This window comes from Panthera onca, chromosome B1 (assembly GCF_046562875.1).
Source record: "Panthera onca isolate mPanOnc1 chromosome B1, mPanOnc1 haplotype 2, whole genome shotgun sequence".
In the NCBI taxonomy this organism is placed as follows: domain Eukaryota; kingdom Metazoa; phylum Chordata; class Mammalia; order Carnivora; family Felidae; genus Panthera; species Panthera onca.
Window position 1 is genome coordinate 90,026,585 of NC_138342.1, and position 25,779 is coordinate 90,052,363.

At 41.2% G+C, this 25,779-nt stretch overlaps 1 protein-coding gene and 1 long non-coding RNA gene across 3 annotated transcripts in view; one reads left to right on the top strand and one right to left on the bottom strand.

Moving 5' to 3' along the window:
* The window catches only part of PAPSS1 (3'-phosphoadenosine 5'-phosphosulfate synthase 1), a 104,356-nt gene extending 98,821 nt beyond the window's left edge, over positions 1-5,535 (bottom strand). Inside the window, exon 1 of one of the 2 annotated variants that reach the window (XM_060654485.3) lies at positions 5,301-5,535. In XM_060654485.3, coding sequence (XP_060510468.1) covers positions 5,301-5,360 — 60 coding nt within the window. In that variant the 5' untranslated portion in view covers positions 5,361-5,535. Of the gene's footprint in view, positions 1-4,680; positions 4,704-5,300 lie in introns of those variants that run through there. The other variant, XM_078445833.2, reaches the window with a different exon arrangement.
* Positions 5,503-25,779, top strand: LOC132692227 (uncharacterized). Its single transcript, XR_009616242.3, has 3 exons — positions 5,503-5,561; positions 9,697-9,875; positions 23,258-25,779. It is a non-coding gene; the product is annotated as an uncharacterized LOC132692227 (long non-coding RNA).

Consider the following 25,779-nt stretch of genomic DNA (forward strand, 5'->3'; position numbering starts at 1 on the left):
TTGGCTCAGGTTGCAATCTCACGGTTTGTTACATGGAGCTACCCCCACTCCCACCCCTACGGGGCTCTGTGCTGACAGCACAGACCCTGCTTAGGGTTCCCTCTCTGCCTCTCCCTCACTCATGTGTGCATGTGCACACTCTCTCAAAATAAATAAACTTTAAAAAAAATTTTTTTATAATGTTTATTATTATTTTTGAAAGAGAGACAGAGAGCAAGCAGGGGAGGGGCAGAGAGAGAGGGAAACACAGAATCGGAAGTAGGCTCCAGGCTCTGAGCTGTCAGCACAGAGCTCGACGCAGGACTCAAACCCACAGACCGCAAGATCATGACCTGAGCTGAAGTCAGCCGCTTAACCGACTGAGACATCCAGGCACCCCTTCAAAATAAATAAACTTAAAAAAATAAACCCCACTATAACCCTAGGAGATATGCACTATCTCCTAGTGGAGATATAGGTCCACCATAAGCTGTATCTTATTATTCACATCATTACCTTTGAGGATAATGAGGCACAGACATATTATGGTAATATGCCCAAGATCACACAGGTGGTAAGTGACAAACTATAATTTGAATCCTACCACATATGAAGCATATTCTCTAAAGCTGTGCAGAGATATTAATGTTATCTAAGGATTTTAATGTCTGAAGCACCCAAGCTTACTATGTACCATATTCCTTATCCCCATCTTGTTATGTGAGAAGCTCAGTGTAGACACAAAACATCTGTAATGAAATATCGCTACATAATACGTGATAGTGGCAGCATGCAACATAATACATAATACATAATACATAATACAGGGGTGCATACCCAATTCAGCAATGTGTAAGAGTGTGCGCACACAGGAGGGAGGGCCACTGTATGATAAACAAGCCCACAGCTCTGCGAAGATTCTAGGAAGTGACAAAGGTTAACATGCAGCCCAGGCACAAGGAAAGGCTTGTGTAAAACCATGAGGATGAAAGGTACAGAAGAAAAGTTGGGGCTGGAGATATGGAGCTATGGAAATTTGGGGAGTAGCAGGAGATAGGGGTATGGAAAGGCAAACCAGAATGAGACTACAGGTTGCTTCTGAATGTCAGACCACTCTGTGGGCTGGAGGCTCCAACTCCCCAGTAAGGCAGGTCCAAGCAAGGAATTCAACCCAACATGATTCTACCAAATGGGTGAGTAACCCCTAGACCTAAACTGAGTGCCCCACATCTCCCTCAGCCCAACTCACACACTCCTAAGGGCAGATAAAAGCTAGTCCCACATCGGGGCGTCTGGGTGGCTCAATCGGTTAAGTGTCCTCTTGGTTTCGGCTCAGGTCATGATCTCACAGTTACACGAATTCCAGCCCCATGTCAGACTCTGCACTGAGCGTGGAGCCTGCGTGGGATTCTCTCTCCCTCCCTCTGCCCCTCCCCCACTCACACTGTCTGTGTCTCTCTCAAAATAAACAAACCTAAAAAAAGAAAAAAAAAGAAAAAAGCTGGTCTCAGTATAGAAAGGTTCAGTCAGATGGAGAATGAAATGCATTACATCTGATCCTTTGTCAGACTGAGGTATGAGGAAGCTAATGAAGCAAGTTTATTCCTGATTTCTCTTTAACCATTCTTGTAGATGTATGGAGACATCTCCCTCTAATACTAAATAATGCTCCCCAATGCCAGAACATTATATTTTCCTAGGTCTTTCCTAGCTCTCATGAAGCCCATTCTCTTACCTGTTCCTTCACAGGAGATACTACCCAAAGCTTAGGACTTAGTCTCTCATTTTTCTCTTCATTCTCTAACTCAAATTTAATCATCAAATCTTTATTTCCAATCTTAACCCACCTCAGTCTCTATCATGTTGTCCACGTGTCCCTACTGAGTATTCGAAATGAGGCTAGTCTGAACTGAGATGTGTAAGTGTAAAATACGCCCTTAAGTAATATATCTTAGTAATTTTATGTTATGATAGTATTGAAGTTACATTTATGTTGAAATGACTGTTTTAAATATGTTGGGTTAAATAAAAGACATTAATCAAATTTATTTCAATCTGTTTTTTTTCTTCAATGGACCCTCTAGAAAGTTTTCAACTACATTATGTGGCTCTCACTATATTCCTATGGAGAGCGTATCTACTAAAAGCTGTCTCGCGTGTGCAGCATGCTTAAAATTGGATCCACCACTAAGAAACTCTATGACATCGCTGTGCCTCAGTTTCTTCATCTATAATATGGAAATACTACTTGTAATAAATAGGATAACTGTGAAAATAAGAACTATACACAACATTTACTATATGCCAGGCACTGTAAGCATTTCTCATATATTAGCTCCTTTAAATCTTCACAACATCCCAGTGAGACCAACGCTTCCATTTTACAGGTGAGCACAGGGAAATCAAGTGACTAGCCAAAGGTTATGTGGTTAGTAAAGAACAGAGCCCAGATTTGAGCCCAGGCAGCTTTAAATGACTCTCTCTCATGATATCCACTTCAGAAATGTTGCAAAAATTCAGTAAGTTAACTTAAGTAAGACATTTAAAACGGTATTGGGCACACAGTAAATTCTCCTTCAGTGTTTAACTTTTATCAGCATTACCCCAGCCTCCAGCCTACTTCCCAATTTCCCAGCACGGCACAACTTTTCTCCCCATTTCTCAAGATTAAAACCTCAGGATCCAACTTTTAACACGCCTCCCTCTTTCATTCCCTAATTCTAGTTAGTCAGTCAGCTCCTTCTTACTCTTCCTTGTGTGTCTTTTTTTTTTTTTTATAAATTTTTTTTTTTACATTCATTTATTTTTGAGACAGAGAGAGACAGAGCATGAACGGGGGAGGGTGAAAGAGAGGGAGACACAGAATCTGAAACAGGCTCCAGGCTCTGAGCTGTCAGCACAGAGCCCAACTCAGGGCTCGAACTCACGGACCACAAGATCGTGACCTGAGCCGAAGTCAGCCACTTAACCGACTGAGCCACCCAGGGTGCCCCTCTTTTTTTTTTTTTTTTTTTTTTATAAATTTTTTTTTTTACATTTATTTATTTTTGAGACAGAGAGAGACAGAGCATGAACGGGGGAGGGTCAGAGAGTTCCTTGTGTGTTTTTAATGCACCTATTCTGCTATTCCCACAGGTGCTTTAACCCGGCCCTTTGCACCCTCGCATCGGATAAATCAATACCAAGAACAACTTAAACAGTGTTCATGTACCAGCATGCTCTAAATCTATTAGTTCATTTAGACCTCACTATAACCCTATGTTTTCTAAGACTTCCACATCTAGGCTCTAACAGTATCTAATTTCCTCAGTAGCCCAACCTTCCTGGAAATCCAATTTCATCATGTGATGGAAATTTTAAAGGAGTATGGGTTCTTCACACTTGTGTGTATCAGCTGACTTCAGTATGTGAAAGGAAAATATGACGGATGTTCTCTATTGGGGCAAAAAAAGACTTATAAGGCCCAGAAAATTAAAAATTCTAGCCTCACCAAAAATCTCCCAAGGAATCAAGTCTTAACTGAGCTAACATTAACAACTGCATAACCTAGCCCCACCCTAACCCATTCAAACTTCTCTCCACTCCTCTGTAAAAATTCTCCAGAGTGGTTAAACAAGGTTTCCTTGTTTCTATAAAAAATAGTATTATTATTAATTCTTATTTCCAGCCTTTATTCATACAGTTCCTCTCTGCCTCACAAATCTGGGCACATTTCTCCTCCATAAACTTTCCCCAAACATTTAGGATAAACTAATCTCCCTTCTAAACTGCGATAAAACATGTCTTGCACTAGTCACTGTGGTCTGAGATACTCATCACCTGGCAAATGCCACTTCCAGCCCCAACCAGGCCATGAGCAACTGGCCGGAAAGCATGGAGTCCTCATTTTTCATCTTCTCCATCAGTGGCAAAGGTCTCTACAAAGAATGAACACCTATTTGGCAGTTAAAAAATAAATTATGGACGGTGTAAATGAAATCATCTGTAAATACCCTAATTTAGCCAACCTTATTTCACCAACTAAAAAATACCATGAGGTACAAGAGCCACACCAAGTTACATGGTAGTGGTTTCACTGAACTTTAAAATTCATTATCTTCTTTGCTCCTTGAAACAACCTAGAGAAGTGCACACTATTACACCCTTGTTAAGACAGCTAAGGGTTAAAGAAATAGAATGTTTTTCCTCAAGTTCACTCAGCTACTAAATGGCAAAGCTGGAACCAGAGACCAGGCCAGTAGTCCAGTGCTCTTTCCAATGTTCTAATTCACCTTTTATTCCTTTCCCTCCTTATCACAGAAGATTAAATAATTAAAAGAAGAAAGGAATCAGGTGAGAATCTTAAGTAACAACAGATACGATAAACTCACATCAAATGAGTATTTGCCTGAAATGGCTTTTTTTTTAACTCATCAAGGTTAATGATGATTTACGAGGTTGCATTTAAAATTAAGCCTCATGATCGGATTGTGCTGTGAAATAAAAACCCATCTAAACTTAAAACCAGCGCCTTTCCTGACTCCAAAGTTGGACACCACCTCCCCCTCCCCCACCTCAATCTGCTCTATACTTACAATATCTTAAGGCTGTTTCTCATCAAAGAAATAAGGAAGGAAACAACCTCCTGAGGAGACAGCACTTAACCATCAAATCCAATTGGCAGTCCTTGCTAAACGTTATAAACCATTAGTCTACCCATACCTTACTGTCTCCAGGAATCGAGTCCTTAAAACTCCATGTTATTTGTCAAACATTCCGATTTAATACTGAGCCACAAAGAACCTCAGTTCAGAGCAGTCTCAACTCATGAATGGCCACATTGTTGGGTACTCTCCCTTCACACTGAAACTCGCAAATGGAAAGACGTGGCGATGGATCCAAACCTGGGATAAATGCACTGGCAGAGCCAAGGAAAACCACGAACGCAATGAAAATGCGCCCGCCTTCGCCTCCTCTGCAGACCTTCTGGCCACTCCAAGAGATGCGGGAAGCATCCCCTGTCGGGGGTGCACGCTTCCGTAGCCGTCAGCTCATTCCCGAAAGATTTTCTTCGAGGTCTCATCTGAGGCGAGGAGCACGGTAAGGGAGCATTCTTCCCACGAAGGGTGGGTCGGACCGCACACAGCGCCCAGCCCGAGACCCCCCCCGCGCCAGCCCGTCTGGCACCCCCCACCGCCCCAGCTGGAAGGCGCCGCGGGCCTCGGGTACCATCCCCCGAGCTCCAGGGAGGATGCAGAGGAGGCGGGAGGGAAGGAGCGGCTCCGGAACGAGCTGCAACCAGAGCCTCCCAGAGCCTCCTTCGCTTCTCTGCCCCGACTCACCCAGTTCTGCGCATTATTGCTCAGCTTGACTTTCTTGCACAGGCTCCCAGGTACCTCCATAGCTGCAGAGCGCGCGCGGGTGCCGGGATCCTAAAAGCCAGGAGAGTAGCCGGAGGAGAGGCCGACGGGGGCGGGGCGGGACGAAAAGGCGGGGCCTCCTTGCGCCCTAGTCGGCGCGCGCTTACGTACGCACGCGCTCGTGCTCGTGCCTCCTACTGCGTGGCGCGTTGGTTGCGCCTCCGAAATGGATCTGGAGCAGAGGTATGTGGGGAGGGGCGAAGCGGCGGGCCAGAACCTTAGGCAGGAGCTGGGGGTGGGGTTTTGGCGCTTGCAACGGTGCGAGCGCGCACGATGCTCCTCCCTCTTGATTCTGAGGAAGGGGCGGGGCCTGGGAAGGTAGTCGTGGAAGTTTCCTAGCGTCTCCCGGGCTTGACGCCTTGTGCTGCGCAGGCGCTGAGGCTGGAGCCAAGTCCCAGGCGCGGGCCACCCACACGGAAGGGCAAGGGAGGTTCCGGGCTCCCTGCAGCTGATGCTGGCTGGGAAGAGACATTGATGGAGTCTCTTGCCCCTCTGACTTTTCCTCCATAAGCGCGGCCACCAGTCTTCTGTCTGCCCATTCTGTATCCTTGCCACCCTGGCCACATTTAAAAAGGGATTTTCCAGCCTCGCAAAGGGAAGAAATGATTTACTGAACAGCTTATTCTCCACACGTTCCGCTTGGTGGCTTTAAAATTCTGCTCAACGCGTAACTTCAAGAAACAGTCAATGCCCCTTCCTTGGTCATCAGTAATTAATATCTCGACTGGGATTAGCGGTCATCTGCAAGGTGCTTTCTTCCCCACTTGGCGACCTCGCTTCATATCAGGAGATTTCTGTCCAGTAATTCTCAACCGCTAGGCCAAAAGGGCCCCTATATTATTAGTTTTTCCGAGAAGTCTTAGAGGACTGAAATCCAGGCTTAGGGAGGGCTGCTGGTTACCAAAGGGTAGACTGCCCACCTGTGCAGGACATTCTCAAATTCACCTAATTAATATAGGACCAGTTCATAGGAAAATGGGGGTGGGGGGGAGGACTTCCTCCACGAGTTACTCCCCCCACCCCTCCATTCTAAGGACTTTTCCAAAGCTTGCCGCGGGCACAGAAATAGTACTCTGCACCTGCCCCCTCCCACACGCCCCCCACCACATCATCTTCAATCACTGAGACCTGAGGGTACTGCTTCTCAATAACTAGCAAATCAGTCTATTTCCCTCACAGTTACTGTCGTTTGTTAGGCCTTCTCCCTATCCAAGATGAATAACAACTAATCCCCTTAACTGAGCACCCTCCACCTGTGCGGCTGCTGCTCACACGCATGTTACTCCATTTTTGAATTGCTGTCAGAGTGGTCCTTCTAAAATTTTAAATCCAACCTTGTTTACTTGACCATGTAAAATGTCAATTCAGTGGTTCCCTGTAGCTTTTTCTAAGGGGTGTTTAATTTGAAGTCTGTATATAGAATTGAATTTCGATATAATTCTCAACTCTCAAAGAGCGGGGCAGGGACAGAGAAAGAAAATCTTAAAGCAGCCTCTGGGCTCACAGCGCATGGGGTACTCCAAATCCCTAAGCCATGAGGTCATGATCTGAGACTAAGCCACCGAGGCGCCCCAGCCATTTCTTCAAGGAGTCCTAGGAAATGGTATTTAAAGGGAAATGGTATAAAGATATCACAGTCTGGGCTTTTAGTTGTACTCCTTGCTTCTCAGTCCATATTTGTGAGCTTTTCCCAACGAAAGACATTTTTAGGGTTAAAATACATCATGACTTTATATTGATACTCTCAGTTCAAATTCATGATTCCAGACATCAGTCATGCAAATGAGCCTGCAACATCTTGTCAAACCAGAAACAAGGAAATCATCAAAAAACACTAGGATTGAACAGACAACAAAAAAATCCCACTAGAATTATGTCAAAAGGACTCAGAAGCCAACTTTAAGAAGTTTTCTCCTGTCAAAGATGGTACAATTAGATTAGAGCACTAAAGGGATAATAACTATAAGGTATTGAAATAAACCAAATATGTTTAAATGTCCGTGTTCATAATGATTATAATTAAAGACAACTCATTGCCACCCTTGGAGGATGCTAGTGAGCCAACTCATTATTTTGAAACTGATAAATAAAAGGAAAGAATTTACCCTGCCTTCTCTGCACTAACTGTAAGTAAGGTAACGAAAAAAGTTGATGAGAGGAAGTTCTCTTTGTAGAAATACAGCTAATAGATGAAGGAAAGATGGAATTATAATATCACCATTTTGTACCTTCTAATGAAATAATGTATAAAGACAATGCTGCTCATGGCTGCTAACATCATGACAATAAAGGACATCAGAACTTTTTTGCCTCCTGATGACACTTTGCCTCCTGTGGTATTAATGCCCCTTACATTCAACCCTGATTCTAATCAAGCCTTCAGATCTGATTACCGGTTTACAGTTAATGCAGAGGAAAGATGTAAAATCACCATAAATGCAAGCAGCCAAATCCAAACTGTGGAAATCTCTACATAAGGACCTGATTCTTCAATAATTAAATTAAAAGGAGAAGGAAAAAAAAAAAAAAAACAAATGAAGAACTGAAGATTAAAAGAAAACTTAAGAGAGGTATTAAGCAATTGAACCATATGAAACTTATTTCACGACTGACTCACATAGAGAAGAATTTTTAATGTATACAGCAATAGAGGAAATTTGAAGGGTACCTGGATTCTTGATAGTAAGGACTTACATTTTTTGGTGATAATAACATTGTTATATTTTTTAAAGGAGTAATTTTAGAGTTACATATTGAAGGATTTATCAGTGAAATGGCAATGCCACAAGTATTCAGAATTAAAATGAGGCTCTTGCAAATTAAAAACAAGATAACAGAAATGGAAGAAAAGGTGAAGATAGCTTCCAGAATGCAGAGCAAAATCCCCAAAAAATAGAAATAGAATTTTTAAAAGAATAGTCCAGGAAATCCAACATCCACATATTAGAAATTCCAGAAAGAGAAAAATCATAGGAGGAAATAACTAAGTAAACCATTAAACAAAATTTCCTAGAAGTGAAGGACTGGAGTCTTTCCCTGAATGTCCAGCTCAAAAGATAGAAATTGAATGTACAATGCATAGTACTGTTGCCTGGAAATCCTACAAACTTCGAAGGAGAAGGACAGTTCAAAAACAAAGAATCAGGAGTGAAAATGAATTGAAGGTACTAAGAAAAACACTGAGAGTTAGAAGATAAATAGAACAATACCTTCAGAGTTCCAAAAGAAAGGCATTTCCCACCTAGAATTTGGAATTATCATACACCCTTTCTCAAGGAAATATTGGAGGATGTGCTCCAGCTAATGGAAAGAGGGCATTCAGAAAATAGACGTTTCCACACAGGAAACAGTCAAAAGGAATTCCCAGATTTATGGTGAAGGAAGATCTGAGAATGACTGCCATGTACCAGGTCTAGAGGATAATTAGAAGGCTCTCCAAGAAGTCAGAAGGCCCTTGGAGAGCCTAGTTTAGGAAGATAAAATTAATATAGCATCTGATGGGAATGACCATACTGAAAATGATTCAGACAACTGACAAGGAGTTTGTGGTTGTATTAGTGATAACTACTTAGAAAAGTAAGTCATCAGGGCGCCTGGGTGGCTCAGTCGGCTAAGCGTCTGACTTCAGCTCAGGTCACGATCTCACTGTCCGTGGGTTCAAGCCCCGCGACGGGCTCTGCGCTGACGCCTCAGAACCTGGAGCCTGTTTCAGATTCTGTGTCTCCCTCTCTCTGACCCTCCCCCGTTCATGCTCTGTCTCTCTCTGTCTCAAAAATAAATAAACGTTAAAAAAAAAAAATTTTTTAATAAAAAAAAAAAAAGAAAAGTAAGTCATCAAAAAGGACAAATTTATCACAGCCTTTCTGTACAAACTGTATTTCAGAGTAATCAAATAGCTGATGAGGAAAGGTTCATACTGATAGAATTCTAGTTAATAAATGCAGAAAGAATGTTGGCATTTAAAAATCACCATTTTAAGCACCTGATGAGGCAATTAACATAGGCAATAATCATTAGTGTCTGCTAAAAGTATTAGGTGGAAGACAGTGTGATGGTTTATTTTGTGTGTCAACCTGAATGGGTTCACAGCGTGCCCAGATATTTGGTTAAACATTATTCTGGGTGACTCTGTGAGGGTACTGCTGGATGAGATTAACATTTGAATCAGTAGACTAAGTAGATTGCTTTCCATAATGTGGGTGGGCCTCATCTAATCAGTTGAAGGCCTGATTACACTAAACAGATGACTCTTCTGCAAGTAAGAGGGAACTCCTGCCTTACTTCCTTGATTAAGACATTGGTCTTTTCCTGCCTTCAGATTCGAACTGAAACATTGGCTCTTGGGTCTCAAGCCTGCTATCCTTCAGACTGGAACTTATTCCATCAGCTCTTCTGATTCTCAGGCTTTGGGATTTGGAGTGGAACTATACCATCAGTTCTCCTGGATCTCCAGCTTGCTAACTGCAGATCTTGAGACTTCTCATCCTCCATGATCACGTGAGTCAATTCCTTATAGTAAATCTCTATCTATCTATACTGTTGGTTCTGCTTGTCTGGAAAAACCTGACTAATACAGGCAGGAAAGGGAATTTTATGATGGAGGGATCAGGCTGGTACCATCTGCACCCACTTATCAATATTAGCATCTTCTAAAACTGGGACACCAGACATCATGTACCTTAAAATGTGATATAACAAGAAATACTCAGCACTCATTATCTTAGTTTGTGTTGTTTAAGAAGCAGGACATGGAAAGAAGGATTTGAGTACAAATTATTTATTTGGGAGGTGAGTCCAAGAAACACCATTGGTAGAGTGGGAACATGATACATGAAGGAAGTCAATAAAGCAGCCATTATGAGTAACTCAGTTTAATCCCACTGAGTAACTCTAAGAAACAGTGTTGAACACATGCTTCAAAATATATTACCTGAGAGGAGAGAGCTGGGGAGTCGTTATTCAAGGATGCCGCCTAGGGAGAAGAGTGTTCATCCCTTGGAATTTTGGATTGCAATGCCCATAGGTAGAGAGGGCACTGGTCCCAAAGAAAGCCTTCATGCAAAGAAATGGAGGTATATTCACATGTGGAAGTCAAGATGATATCTTCTACAATAGCAAGGGCTGAGGGAATATGCATGCAGCACCAAAAGTATTTGCTATAACCATTTAATGAAGTATTCCTTAAAAAAAAAAAAAAAAGCATGGGTGCATTTCTCTACTTTTTCTTTTTCACATAAGAGGCTACTTATTTTTAAGAAGAGAAAAAAAAATAAAGAACTCTACAAAGAAAGCCACACACACACACACACACGAAGAAAGAGAAAAAAAGAAACTATCTCCAGAGTACTACTATCATGGTGGAAAGGAAGAATGGTAATAGTTTTACTACTTGGCTAAGCTTTAAATCACACATACTTGGTCATAATAATATAAACTATGAATAAAACCTTAACAAAATTGCAGTATCACCACATGGAGTGGTTAAGGGGATGAAAGAAGTGTGTGTGTGTGTGTGTGTGTGTGTGTGTGTGTGTGTGCACGTGCGCATGTGTGCCAGAAGAAAGAGGGATAGATAAATCTTCATTTTCTATGGTGTGAAACCAATAGATACTGCCTAAAACATAAAGACCAAGAATAGCAATACACCTATTATTTCAAGATATGGAGATACGTACCAAGAGATTTACCTGAAAGATTTAAGAGTCTCTAGGGCAGGAAAATTGGGGGAAGAGAGGAAGATGACCAGGGGTTTGCTCTTTGTCTTAAAATTCCTTATAGAATTATTTGGCTGTAAACTATTTGGATATATAATTTTGACATAGACATACAAAAAAATTTTTAAGACTAAATTAGAGGTCAAATGAAGTGAGCATGTAGGAACAGCCCTTAAGATGTTTGGCTTAGGGGCACCTGGGTGGCTCAGTCAGTTAAGCCTCTGACTCTTGATTTCAGCTCAGGTCAAGATCTCATGGTTGGTGAGTTTGAGCCCTGCATCAGGCTCTGCACTGATAGCATGGAGCCTGCTTAGGATTCTCTCTCCACCCCACCCCCTTCTGTCTCTGCCTCTTCTCTCTCTCTTTCTCTCAAAATAAATTTTTTAAAAATGTTTGGCTTAAAAAAGAAGAAGAGAAATGAGACATAGCTGAAAGACAATACAGAATCAAGGTAGGATATTTAAAAAAAAAAGGCTAACCCAGAGCAAATTGTATGCTGATGAGAATGACCCAACAAAGAGCAAAGGTGACTGATGGATGGAAGCCCTTGAGGGTTGGAATCCAGGGCACAAGTGAAGATGGACCTTTGACAGGGAGTAGGTAATTCCTGCAAAATACAGTAAAGGGAGAAGATAGGCACAGATGCCAACCCATTGTATAGGAGGTGGAAGATGAGGGACTTTCCACTGAGGGACTTTATTCTCTAAGGTAAATATGAGGCAAAGCCATTAGCAAGAGAGGACCCATACTCTGAGGACTACTGCTCTAAATAATGAATGTGCATTCCTAGATATCTGAGATACTATCCCTCGTAACCTTGAATATTCCAAAAGTCATTCAAAACTGAGAAGAGCAAATCAAATATTTTAATCTAAACCAAAGAGCTATAAAAATTGGGAAACCCAGAGCAAAGTGTACTTTAACCCTTTCAGGTACTCCCAGTAAAAGGGTAATAGTTACATAAGCTTGGTAATACCATCACTTACCTCACTAGTATTGGAGCATCAGTCTCAGAAGGTCATCTGGGATAAACAGAATTTAAAAGTTGCTGCACAAGTGGGGCACCTGGGTGGCTCAGTCGGTTAAACATCCAACTCTTGATTTTGGCTCAGGTCATGATCTCACGGTTTGTAGTTCAAGCCCCATGTCAGGCTCTGTGCTGACAGCTCAGAGCCTGGGGCCTGCTTCAGATTCTATGTCTCCCTCTCTCTCTCTGTCCCTCCCTGCCTTGTGCTCACTCTCTTTCTCTCAAAATGTAGGTAAATAAATATTTAAAAAATGTTTTTTAAGTTGCTGCACAAGCCAAAGGCAATGTGCAGTAGGATCTTATTCACCCTCCACGCTTCCTATTGTTAGTTAAATCCCCACCAGTTTCTCAGCAATTTGGAAGCAGGCCAGGATATTTTATTTCCGTCTGGAAGGAATCACTGCAGATTCTGGAAAATTCTCTTCCTCCTACTTACTACAAGTCTCTGGGGCTTGCCAAGAGATCAGTTTGTAGAGAAATTACCTCTCTAGTCGAGGCAGTTCCATTTCTTCACATTTTGCGTTATGTGGGGAAGATACATGAAGGTATGTAAGGCATATCTTCTCCACCAGGGGGATTTGATTGAATAAAGAACAAGATAAGAGGGGTGCCTGGGTGACTCAGTCGATTAAGCATCTGACTTTGGCTCAGGTCACGATCTTGTGGTTCATGAGTTTGAGCCCTGCATAGGGCTCTGTGCTGACATCTCAGAGCCTGAAACCTGCTTTGGATTCTGTGTCTCCTTGTCTCTCTGCCCCTCCCCTACTTGTACTCTGTCTCTCTCTCTCTCTCTCAAATATAAACATTAAAAAAAATTTAAAAAGAACAAGGTAAGAGAAATAGGGCTGAAAAAAATCCCTAAAACTTCACTGATCAATTTCATCTAAAGCATTTCCTTGTGATTATTGTCATTTGTTTCTTTAGGAAAAAAGCCCCCAAATAATAAATTTCATAAGACCAGCTACTAAAAATTGTTATATTTTAGAATTATGGTTTGTTCATAATTCAGAGGAGATCTTTTTCACAGGGAGTGGAAACAACTTGCTAAAATTCTAGGCTTTCTAATTAGACAGGTAAATCATGTAACTTCTGGGGTGGAGACAGGGGTGGGGAGTCAATTGGATAAATTCATCTTAAGGAATTCTTCCGGTTCTAAAATTATTCTGGGTTCTTGGGGCACCTGGGCGGCTCAGTTGGTTAAGCATCTGACTCTTGATTACGGCTCAGGTCATGATCTGACATTCATGAGATTGAGCCCCTTGTCAGGCTCCTTGCTGAGCATGGAGCCTGCTTAGGATTGTCTCCCTCTGCCCTTCCCCACCTTGTGCACACTTGCTCTCTCTGTCTCACTGAAAAAAATAAAAATAAAATGATTCTATGTTCTTAATTTAGGTGTCATTTGAACCTGAGAACAATTTAATAAAAATCACAAGTTATCTTCAAGCACTTCACTATATGTGAAACTTTGTGTTAATAATTTCTGTGAAAGTAGCTGAGTAATAAGTAATGGGAAGCAGCACCAAATGCAGCATATATTCTTTTCCCTAGATTCTTACAGCATAATCATGATGAAACTCATCCATGTTGTTGCGTGTATCAATGGTTTATTCCATTTTATTGATGAGAAGTATTCCATTGTACCGTGTTATGATTTCATTAAATTAACATTTGTTAAGCAGAGCACAGGGTGCTGGATGGTGAGCTGTGGCTCAACAACAGAATACAAACGACAGTGAAGTAAAGAAGTTTATTACTCATAGGTCCTTGAGGAAATACATGGCTCACTTGGAAGGGCCATGCTAGGCAGGGTGCAGGCAGAGAAAGAGGCAAGACTCGGTGGGGCAAGTGCCTCTGTTAGGATCCCCAGGTGGAATGCTCTGGGGTTCCCAGGCTAAGCCCAAACTGATCCATTCAAATCAAAGAGAGCAGGGTTTGGGTAAGCTCTGTTGGGGTGGGGGGGGGGTCATCTAAGTGACACATAGGGGAAAGTGCTGGGAGGTCGGGGAGACTATTGATCACAAGGGCAGTTAGGGAAGTCATATCAGGAACTTACTTTTGCTTGTGACTCTGCAGGCTATTGTCTAGGGTATATGCTTGCATGAAGGACTAGTGTCAGTTTAAGGTCCCTGCAGGTCCCTTGGGAAAACAAAATAGGTGCCAAGGCAGAATATCACGGAGTAGCTTAGCTAAACTCACAACATGTATATACCATGATTTGTTTATTCATCTGTTGAAGGTAATTTCAGTTTGAGGCTATTGCAAATAAAATTGCCATGAACACTCATAGACAAGTCTTTGTGTGGACATCTGCTTTCTTTCCCCCTGGGTAAATACCTAGGCATATCAGTATCAGAAGGATGGCTGGCGTATGTTTAATTTTTTTTGAAAAACAGCCAAAACCATGTTCTAAAGTGGTTGTACAATTTTATATTCCTGTCAGCAGTGCATGAGAATTTTAGTTGCTCCACATTCTTGCCAACAGGTTGGTCTTTTTAAATTTAGTCATTGTAGGGGCGCCTGGGTGGCTCAGTCGGTGAAGCGTCTGACTTCGGCTCAGGTCATGATCTCATGGTTCGTGAGTTTGAGCCCCGCATCAGGCTGTGTGCTGACAGCTCAGAGCCTGGAGCCTGCTTCAGATTCTGTGTCTCCCTCTCTCTCTGCCCCTCCCCCACTCATGCTCTGTCTCTCTCTGTCTCAAAAATAAATAAACATTAAAAAAATTAAAAAAAAATAAAAGGAACTGCACATAATCACTGTACTAGTTGGTAAAGTCATTCCCCATCAGGGGACAGGTTAACAATTCTGATGCTGCTGTACATGTGCAAGGGAATTAAACAAGTGGATGGCACAAAGTAGGAGCCAAGTTTCTCACCGTTGGAGTGAGATTCATATAAACAAGAGGTGGGGGTTGGATGGGAGGAGGTAATGGATTTGGTAATGGATTTGAATGGAGACGTTGTAATAACTCAGGTTTAGTTTAATACAGATGTAGATGATTACATATAGAAATATTTATAGATATGGGCATATACATAAGTGATGTACATATGTTACTTTGCTCTGGAAGCTGAGAGGGCTCAAAAGAAACAATATCCCAGTAGCAGTGAGTATACCTAATGCCCAGATCTTGGTTTCTAATACCATTTCCAGTAAAAGGAACCAGAGTTTCTTGGAGAAATGGCTGATTCTAGGACAAGCAAAGAAACACGTAAGATGAGCCTGGAACATCTCGGAGTGTCAGAGTGCTTTTTGTTTGTTTTTGTTTTTTGAAGTCTATTTATTTATTTTGAGAGGAGGGGGGAGAGAGCGAGCAAGCAGGGGAGGGGCAGAGAGAGAGGGAGGGAGAGAGAGAATCCCACGTAGGCTCCGCACTGTCAGGGCAGAGCCTGACACAGGGGTTTAACTGACTGAGTCACCCAGGAGCCCCCAGAGTGTTTTTGAAGTACAAAAACAAAAACAAAAAACAGCAGAATACCATATTTATGCAGGTCTGTCAAAGGAGCACAGGAGCCAAATGAAAGATCTCCCAACAGCCAAAGCTGGAAAAATTTGAGGAACAAAATAAATAAAGTAATATAGGATTATCAAAGGATAAAATAAACATCTCTGAGTCCAAACTGACAAATAAATGATTGAATATATGAATGAGTGGGGAAAGGAGACAAATCTCCCATGCAGAAGAATTCCAAATACTTTATGTAGATACTCAAATATCAAGGAGAGGGAGCATAAATTTCTACTCCTTAAATACGGGCTGTACCCCCTTCTTCTACATTATGGAAATAGAAAGCAAATGGGTAACTTCACAGTGAAGAAAACTGACAAATACTACCTCAGCCAGGTAAGCAAGATCAACATCAGCAGTGATAAATCATGTTGACGGGGTGCAGTCTTGGTATGAAGTGATGCAAATGACACTTTACCCCTGTGATCTTCCTCTGGAAACCCAAAATCCCAGTCGAATCATGAGGAAAAACATCAGGCAAATTCCATTAGACAGACAACCTACAACATACCTCACCAGTACTTCTCAAAATTGCCCAAGTCATCAAAAACAAGGCAAGTCTGAGAAACTGTAACAGCCATGAGGAACCTAAGAAGACATGAAACAACTAAATGTAATGTGTCCTGGAGAGGGGCCCAGAACAGAAAAAGAAATCAGGGAAAAACCTAAAAACTAAGGAAATCCAAATAAACCATGGACTTTAGTTAATAACAATGCATCAGTATTGATTCATTAAGTGTAACAATGTCTCATACAAAGATAAATGCTAAACAATGGGGAAAGCTGAGTGTGGGGATATATGGGAACTCTGTACCACCTGTTTCATTTACCTGTAAATATAAAGCTATTTTTAAAAAATAAAGACTATTGTGCTTGCTTCAGAAGCACATATACTAAAAAATAGAGTATTTATCAAAAAACAAAAAAGAATCTTGACACCCCAAAGCAAACATGTTTCTCTCTTTTGATAAATCCCCAAATGCTGGGCATCCACTGAGCTTGTCTGGACAACAGCAGGCAAGTTCTGTTTATTCCTGGCATCTCAACTTACTTCTGCCTCATGAGAATTGTGGCCATGCCCACTGAGTAACTTGCTGTTTGGATCTCCTGTCAGTATCCTACATCATCTCACTGATGTTCTAGACATGCATTTCTGTGGACATAAACTGAGTTTTCTGGATGCTGTTCCCCACTCCTCTCCTAGTACCGTAGGGAGTGGTTGCATTTTGACTGCAACATAGCCTTAGACTAGTGGCCAGCAAACCTTTCTCCTCGTTTTCCACTGTTCCCTAGAAGAACCCTGCTTTAGAAATTAGTGAAATCTGCACAATTCCAGCTTCCCTGGTGTCCATGTGCTCTTTCCTTCCACCTGCACCTTCCTCCTATAATTAATTTTCTCATTTTCCTTTCTGGTAGTCAATGGGGAAAAATAACATGTCCAGACTAGAATTTTCACCATATATTTCTGAGATTCTTTAAAGAAAAATCCTCACCTGTAGCCAGCTTCCTCTGCAGCTGTTGATCAAAGAGTTTCCTACAACATTTGAAAACACTGAGCAGGTCCTTTGCCAGCTGACTCTGTCCTACCTGTCGTTGGCCCCACTGGTGGGAGCTCCTGCTGTGTTTGCATGCTTGCAAAAGGCCATGTCATACTGGCGCTTCTCCCCTGACTGTGCAATAGAACACACTGTTTTCTTATTCTGAATAAGAATATATAGGTCTCACTCCCTGACATGATGTACTAATTAGGCTCTTTCAGATAGTAGGAAATGGAGACATAGGTGACTACCCTAGTTAACAGGGCTTTATCCTAAAGATGGGGGAAGAAAGGGAAAGAAGAGGAGCTTTCAGCAGCCACACAAATAGGATAAGAAAAAAATATAGCACCCTAGTGCTCTGTAGAATGGAAACTTATTTATTCTCTACTCCTGCTTCTACTACTTCCACCTCTACCAACTAACTGATTTTCTCACAAACTATCCAAGTGACAGGGATCTAATTGGATCTCCTTATCACAATCCAATTTAGGCTATTCCTACTGGTAAAAGCTCCCATGCCAGGATATCTTTTAAGTTGCTGGCCAGCCTGCAGACAGGTGCCTCTAGGTCAGGTGTCTATCTGGAGTCTAATTGCCTGCAACCAGGAGGTGGGGTTCTGTAGTCTAAGATACAACAATTAATTCATTAGAAAGCAGCTAGATGGGGGTTGTAGGTCTGGAAGAAACTCAGAATCATGTACCCTTCTCTTACATAATAGACCTATTTTCCCAAAGTTCCTTCTGTTGGAAACATTAATTCTTTGTAACCATCAACATGTGTTTTGTGGAAAAGGGTCCTATGATAAATCTGATTCAACAAATATTTATAAGTGATTACTAAATGCCAGGCACAGTTCAATGCACTTAAATGTGTGGGAAATGTGGGTTAAACTAAGTTTTTATACGGGAAAATCCGAACTGGTTTTAGCATGCCATTATAAGCTCAAGAGAAGGACTATTGTTTGCACTGTCTTTCAAGTTTTTTAAACCAGGTTCTCTTTTCTGAAAAGCATTTCTTAAGCCTCAGATTACATGAAAGATACACCCTGAGAAATACTCAATTTTACAACGGAATTTCCAGAAAATGATGTTGTCAAGGGACACATGTGCTGTAGTATCTAGTCTCCACAAAGTACCTCCTCTCCCCTGAGGAACACCTGTCCTGGTATTCACCTCCTTGTGTGCTCTTCTTCCACCCTGAATCTAGGCTGACGCTATGACTCACTTTAGCTAATAGAATGTAGCAGAAGTGACTGGGTCAATTCCAGGCTTGAGCCTGACAATTTAAGAAATCTGGCTACCTTGCCCAAAGTCCTACAGTATGAAGAGGTCACATGGAGAAAGAGAGGCTCTGATACTACATGGAAAAGACCAAGGAATCTGACCAACAGGGAGAACCAAAGCCCCAAATATCTGACCACAATGGAAATATATGAGGCAAACCTCATCATTTAATCCATCCTAGCTAAAATGGCAGACATGTGAGTTGAAGAAATCAACCTGGACATTCTAGTCCTAGTAGTGAAAGCCATAGCCAAATCCCAATCCACAGAATTGTGAGGCATAATAAATGGTGGTTGTTTTAAGCCGCTGTTTGAAGTAGTTTGTTAGATAGGTAAACAAAAATATATAAATAATTTGAGGGCCTCTAGGGTGGTTCAGTCGGTTTTGCATCCAACTTTGGATCAGGTCACAATCTCACGGTTCATGACCTCGAGCCCCACATCAGGCTCTATGCTGACAGCTCAGAGCTGGAGTCTACTTTGGATTCTGTGTCTCCCTCTCTCTCTGCCCCTCCCCCATTTGTGCACATGCGTGCTCTCTCTCTCTTTCTCAAAAATAAATTTTTAAATGTATATATAAATAATTTGAAAAATTATTGCATGAAGTGCAATATTGTGACTAAATTGTATTTATAAATATAGGTATCTTTCAGAAATGACCCATTTTAAAGAAAATACAGGTATTTATTTATAAATACTTAAAGAATTTTACTGTTTACTATAATCACTTGCCTTCTTTTAATTTTGGAAATCACCATTTTCTCAGTAAAAATTAAAAATCAAATAAAAGAAGTTTTGAAATATTTAATCACAGAAATGCCAATTTAACTGTGCATATACTTCTTGCGGTAAACAAAATTAGAATACTTTCATACAATAAGGAACTAAGAAAAAATTGAATTGAATTTGAGGCATCCATTTGTTTATAATTGGCAAATCTAATTTAAAAGCACATCTGCTCCAGTTAGCCTGCAAATATCAATAGCAATTAGGAAATTATAAATTCCTAATATTAAAACAAGATCCTAATGTCAGTCAGGGAATATTATCCTTATTTACAAGCTTGGGGACACTAATTATTTACAAAAGATAAAATGTTCAACACAATTCTCTTTCTCTCCTCCTTTTCTCTTTCCTTCTTCTCTGCCACCCCCCTCATCCCCAATTCTTTTCTCCCTGGGTGTCCAGAATACTGAGTTGGCCACACTGGTTTGAGTGTTTGTGAGGTAAGATTCCAAGAAACCCATGCATTCATTTCAAACAAGCCAATCAGAAGCCCAAACCTTGTGTTATTATGTTGTAATAGCAAGAAATCACCCCCACCTTAGTATCCGTCCCTTTCTAGGTTGAGCAGGCTAGCAACGTAAGATGCATAGGATCCTAAAATCAGAGCTCTTCACTTCTTACATAGCAGTTGTATTCTCGGTTGACTTTATTGGACACAACTTCCAGATAGTCACGTGAAAATCATTCCATACAGATATTTTAGTAAATGAAATTCATAAAAGCAGAGTTGTAGAATAAGAATTTAAATATTTAGGAGTAAGTTTTTGTTTTGGAATTATGAGAACACATTTCAAGATGATATGAAAAGACACACTATGTCAGTATGTCCAATGACAGTATGTCCAATAAAACACAGAGTTAATGTTGTTAAAGGAAAAACTGGAATAAAAGAAGGCACTGTGGAGTATCAGGGACAAATCTCTTCCCACTAATGTGTCCTAGTGCTTGCTATGTTTGTGTCCTCCCAAAATTCACATGTTGAATCCTAATCTCCAAAGGTGATGGTGTTAGGAGGTGGGGCCCTAAGGGATTGAGGTTGTGAGGGTGGAGCCCTCATGAATGGGATTAGTGTCTTATAAAAAAGACCCCACAGAGATCGCTAGCCCCTTCCACCACGTGAGTGCACAACAAACAGGCACTAGCTATGAACCAGGCAAATGGCCCTCACTGAAAGGCAGCTATGCTGTAGCCTTGACCTTAAGACTTACAGCCTCCAGAACTGTGAGAGATAAATGTCTGTTGTTTATACCCCCAGTCTGTGATATTTTGTAATAACAACCCAAACAGACTAAGACAGTGCTTATTTCTATTGTTTCTCTAGGGCCCCTATTTATGTCTCGGTTTGTAATTTAGGCAGAAACGCAACTGGAGAACCAGAGTCCATAAATATTCAGGCATAGTACCTTTAATGAAATATTTCCTCCAAAGATATAAACTGGTGACAGTGGTCTCTTTCCTTCAATATAACAGTTGCTCTTAAGATTAGTATAGCAGGATCTGATTTCTGATTGGAAGACAAAGGACAGTTAAAACCAGGCATTGCAAGCTAAAAGATGAAACAAAGTAGAGCAGAGTACTATTGTTACTTGATAGAACTCACAAATTCTTATAGAAGACCCAGAGATGAAAGTGTAATACTCCTCTGTCAAATATGTATATACGCTCCAGCATTTACCTTGGAATAATCAGATGTAGGGAAGGACTAAAAGGCCAAACCTAAAGAGAATGAAGCCACACATGTTAAAAAGAAACAAAATAAATGCAGTTAACATTATGCTGACATCCAAACACTGGGTTGCAAGAAAGAGAAAAATAATTCTCTATTACATTCAAGAGTTAATCTGGACAAAGCAAAGATACAACAAAATATGTGCAAGTATGTTTTATCTCTCATCAAATCCTACAAAGGTCATTTTCTCTAAAGAGAGGAACCCAAGATGAATAAAATCTTTGATATATTTACTCTATTTTCCCTTACTCTGTGTGTGTGTGTGTGTGTGTGTGTGTGTGTATGTGTGTGTGTATGTCTGGGGAGGGGGGAAATGGGGTGGGTATACACAGTTTGTATAAAAACAAGGCCAAGTTTTTTTCATTTGGACATTGAGTAGGAGGTACTACAAATGTTTGTTAAAGCAGAATTTTCAGGGAAAAATCTATGCTTACCAATTAACTTTTTTTTTTTTAATGTTTATTTTTGAGAGAGAGACAGAACACAAGTGGGGGAGGGGCAGAGAGAGAGTCACAGAATCTGAAGCAGGCTCCAGGCCCTAAGCTGTCAGTACAGAGCCCGAAGTGGGACTTGAACTCACAAACTGCGAGATCCTGACCTGAGCCAAAGTTGAATGCTTAACTGACTGAGACACCCAGGCGCCCCACCAATTAACTTTTTTTAAATGTTTATTTATTTACTTTGAGAGAGAGAAAGTGAGAGAGAGGGAGAGAAAGCATGAGTGGGGAAGGGGCAGAGAGAGAGAGAAAAATCTTAAGCAGAGCTTGACTGGGGGCTCGATCCCATGAACCGTGGGATCACGACCTGAGTCACGAGTCAAATAGGTGCTCAGCCGACTGAGCCACCCAGGTGCCCCAGCAATTAACTATTTTATTTAACTAACAAAATTAGTCAAGTCTTTTGTTTGAAAGCTACTGAAATCATTTAAATGGATTTAAGCTGAAAATGATTATTGGCACAGCTGGTTCTAGGTGTTCAAGGGATACTTGGACCGTTCCTATCTATTCCTTGGCTCTATTTTCCTCTGTGTCATCTTTACACTCAGGAAAGTTTTTATCAAGAAACATCAGTTTGGTCAGCAGCAACTCCAAGGCTTATGTCCTAGCCTAGCAACCACAGAAGAGAAGAACCAAAAAAAAGCCCTAGGAAGTGACCTGGGACTGAGTCTCATTAGTCTGTCCCAGACACTGTGCCTACCTATTCTAAACTAATCACAGGGCTGGGGAGGAGGGACAGTATGTGGTATGTTCTGTGGCCAAACTGAACCATAAGTCTTCTGGAACTTAGGCAGGAGTAGCAGAGTAGGGATGTTATCCCCACAAAACCACAGAGAAAGACAGGGGGAAGGAATGACTCACTGAGGAAAGCTGGGGATTCTTGTACCAATATAAGGTGGTATAAATGAACATTTGGCAACCAACATCTTCATATTAACCTACCTATTTTTTTTTTTTATTTCTTACAAAAGAGTACACGGTAAGTGGGGTGAGGGGGCCAGCTATTTGCGCTTAATAGTTCAATTCTAGACCAGGGAGAGTCTTATCCAGTGAAAATAAAAACAGATTCAAGAAAAGGTTAAGGACTATGGAAATAACTAGGTCTCAGAGAAATGTACTACCTGAGCAGCTAGTCAAAGAATCATACTACTGAGGTTTTGAAGTTGATTCCCTTTGTGTGCCTTTTCCGGTATACCACCACCTCTCAAGAACCCTTTCTCTGGGCATTTTCCTGCCTTTTGATCCACTTGCACAAGGCGGAAGTCAGAATACTCACTCTCCCACACTCAACTCACAGCTGGGTTGCAGGCATGGAGTAGAGGCTTCTCCAATCACACACACCCCAGTGAGACATCAAACCAGAAACGAGCTACATGACTAGACAAGGACTGCAAGAAATCCTTTTTTGTTTGTTTGTTTTTGCCAAGGTGACAGCTTAAATGTTAACTTTCATTGAAAGAGGACTTTAACTGCCTTCATTTTGACCTCTGTACTTTTTAAGTGATTAAGTTCTTTCCAGCTTAACTTTTAACTCAGTCAAAGGACCTGTTGGGCAAAGTGTCTCTGATGGGAACCCAAACCACCCCTCGAGCAATAACTGACCTCAAGGCAATGATCTACCTGACCTTTACTGCCACCTGCATATACCCACCAAACTTTTCCTTATGTAAATTTAGAAGTATTTGAAGACAGTCTTTGAGACATTATTAATCCCCTGTCTTCCCCACATTGGCCTCACCGAAGTAAATTCCTTTCTTCTTTCACTATTACTCATCTCTCCGCCTTTGGATTTTGTCAGCAGCAAGGAGCCTAACCTGGTTTGTTTCGGATCCCTGGAGCCAGGCGCTCTTGCACCCGTGGGCCCCAGTTACATCATGATCAGAAGATAGAAGTTCTGGCATCTCAGGTGGAGAGTGAGTGGCCTGCACTACAGCATCTGGTTTCATCAGAGCTGTTACCGGCACAATCTCACAGCATGGCTCAGGCGTTGTTCTGAAGCGCATAGCCTCCCAATCTGGCTCTCTAGTCCTCTAACGATTCTCTGAGCTATCTACTTTTCTTTGAGAAATGTCTCTTTTCTTTTTAATTTTTTTAAGTTTATTTATTTATTTTGAGACAGACAGACACACACAGACACACACATACACACACACATGCAACTAGTGGAGGAGGGGCAGAGGGAGAGGTAGAGAGAATTCTTAGCAGGCTCCGAGCTAACACAGTGCAGAGCCTGATGCGGGGCTCAAACTCATGAACTGTGACATCATGACCTGAGCGGAAATCTAGAGTCAGATGCTTAACCAATTGAACCACCCAAGCACCCCTCTCTTTTCTTTCTAAACTAGCAAGGGTGTTTGTATTTTGTCAAACTAAGACCCGATTAATACAGTGACTCTATTAGTTGGCCAGTATTGCCATAATAAACTGCCATACCTCCACAGATTGGGTGGCTTAAACAACACAAGTTTATTTTTCTCACAGTTCTGGAAGCTAGAGTCTGAGACCAAGGTGTTGGCAGGGGCAGCTTCTTCTGAGGCCTCTGTCTCCTCAGCCTACAGATAGCGGCATAGATAGCTGTCTCTGTGCATTCACACGGTCTTGCCTCTGTAACCATCTGTGTCCAAATTTCCTCTTAAAAGGACACCAGTCATACTGGATTAGGGCTACCATAATGACCTCAATTAAATTAATTACCTCTTTAAAGACCTTATCTGTAAATATAAGGCTGAGGTACTGGGGGTTAGGACTCCAACATACGAATCGGGGGTGAGACACAGTTCAACTCATAATAGTGACCAAAATTGGGTTGGTGATCAGAAAGAGGATCGAGTGGAGGAGACAAAGTTGACCACTACTACTAAAGAAGTCAATAAACATACTTTACAAATAAGACTAGAGTACTGTAATATTTGTATATATACTGAAGTTTGACAAGAGTATAGCATAGATGTAAAAGGGAAAACCAAGCACTTGTTGGATGAGTTTATTGGTGCTAACACCAGCTCCAGATAATAAAAATAATAAAACTAAACTTTCTGGCTAATGTTATATAGTGACTTCAGTCTAAATTCTGTACTCATTTTATTTTTTTAAAGTTTATTTGTTTTTGAAGGAAACAGAGAAAGTGCAAGCAGGGGAGGGGCAGAGAGAGGAGAGAGAGAATCCCAAGCAGCCTCTGGCTCTGCACTGTCAGGACAGATCCCAGTGCGGAACTCAAACCCATGAACCATGAGATCGTGACCTGAGCCGAAATCAAACGTTGGTGGTTTAACCGACTGAGCCACCCAGGCACCCCTGTACTTATTTTAGAAAGAGCAGGGGCACCTGATGGCTGTCAGTTAAGTTCCCTACTTCAGCTAGGGTCATCGTCTCATGGTTTGTGAGTGCGAGCCTCATGTTAGGCTCTCTGCTGTCAGTGCAGAGCCTACTTTGAATCCTGTATCCCTCTCTCTCTGTCCCTCCCGTTCTGTGTTCTCCCTCTCTCTCAAAAATAAATAAACATTAAAAACATTTTTTTTAAAGAAAGAAAGGGGAATAACACATGGATTAAGAACATGGACATTGGAGCCAGCCCTTTGGGTTTAGACAAATCACAGTTTGTACCTCAATTTTTCATCTTTAAATGGGAGATACTAACAGAGTAATTATAGAAGTCAAACATGTATTACATGAAAAGCACTTAGAATCTCTGGCACTCACTAAACACTCAAGTGGTAGCTTTTATTATCTAAAAAAATCCCTCAACAGTTGTAAACACAAAATACATTTTATTTTTTTAAGTTCACATACAATACATTTCAATTACCAGTTGCTCTGTTCTCCTACCTCTTCAAAGATTTTACCCTCAACCTTTTCCTCACATTTTTATTCTCCCTAAAGGATCCTGTGTATTCGCCTTTTTCTCGTTCCATTGTCTATTCTCATTCATTTGCTGTCCTCACATGTATATACACACACATCTTTAGTAAACTCCTTCTTTCTTAATTAAAAAAAAATTCTGATTTACCTAAGGAAACTCTCTCTTGATCTCTGGCTCCAATTTCAAGAGTCACAAGATCTTAACTACGTTCTAAAATAATCTGTTTAGATTACATTAATTTTATGGGGCCAATTCTAAAGGTGAACACTAGATGGCAACATTCCTAAATTGTGCTGTTTTCCTAAGGCTTGGTTTCTGAAGTCTCAAAATGGGAGTGTCTAATTCTTGAATTTCTTAAACATTTTGGTTTTGTTTTAAAAATTGAATAATCCTTTGGATAGCTCCATAAAGGAACTCTCTAGGGACTCATTCTTGAAAATTAGTTATTCCTGTTTATACCTTGT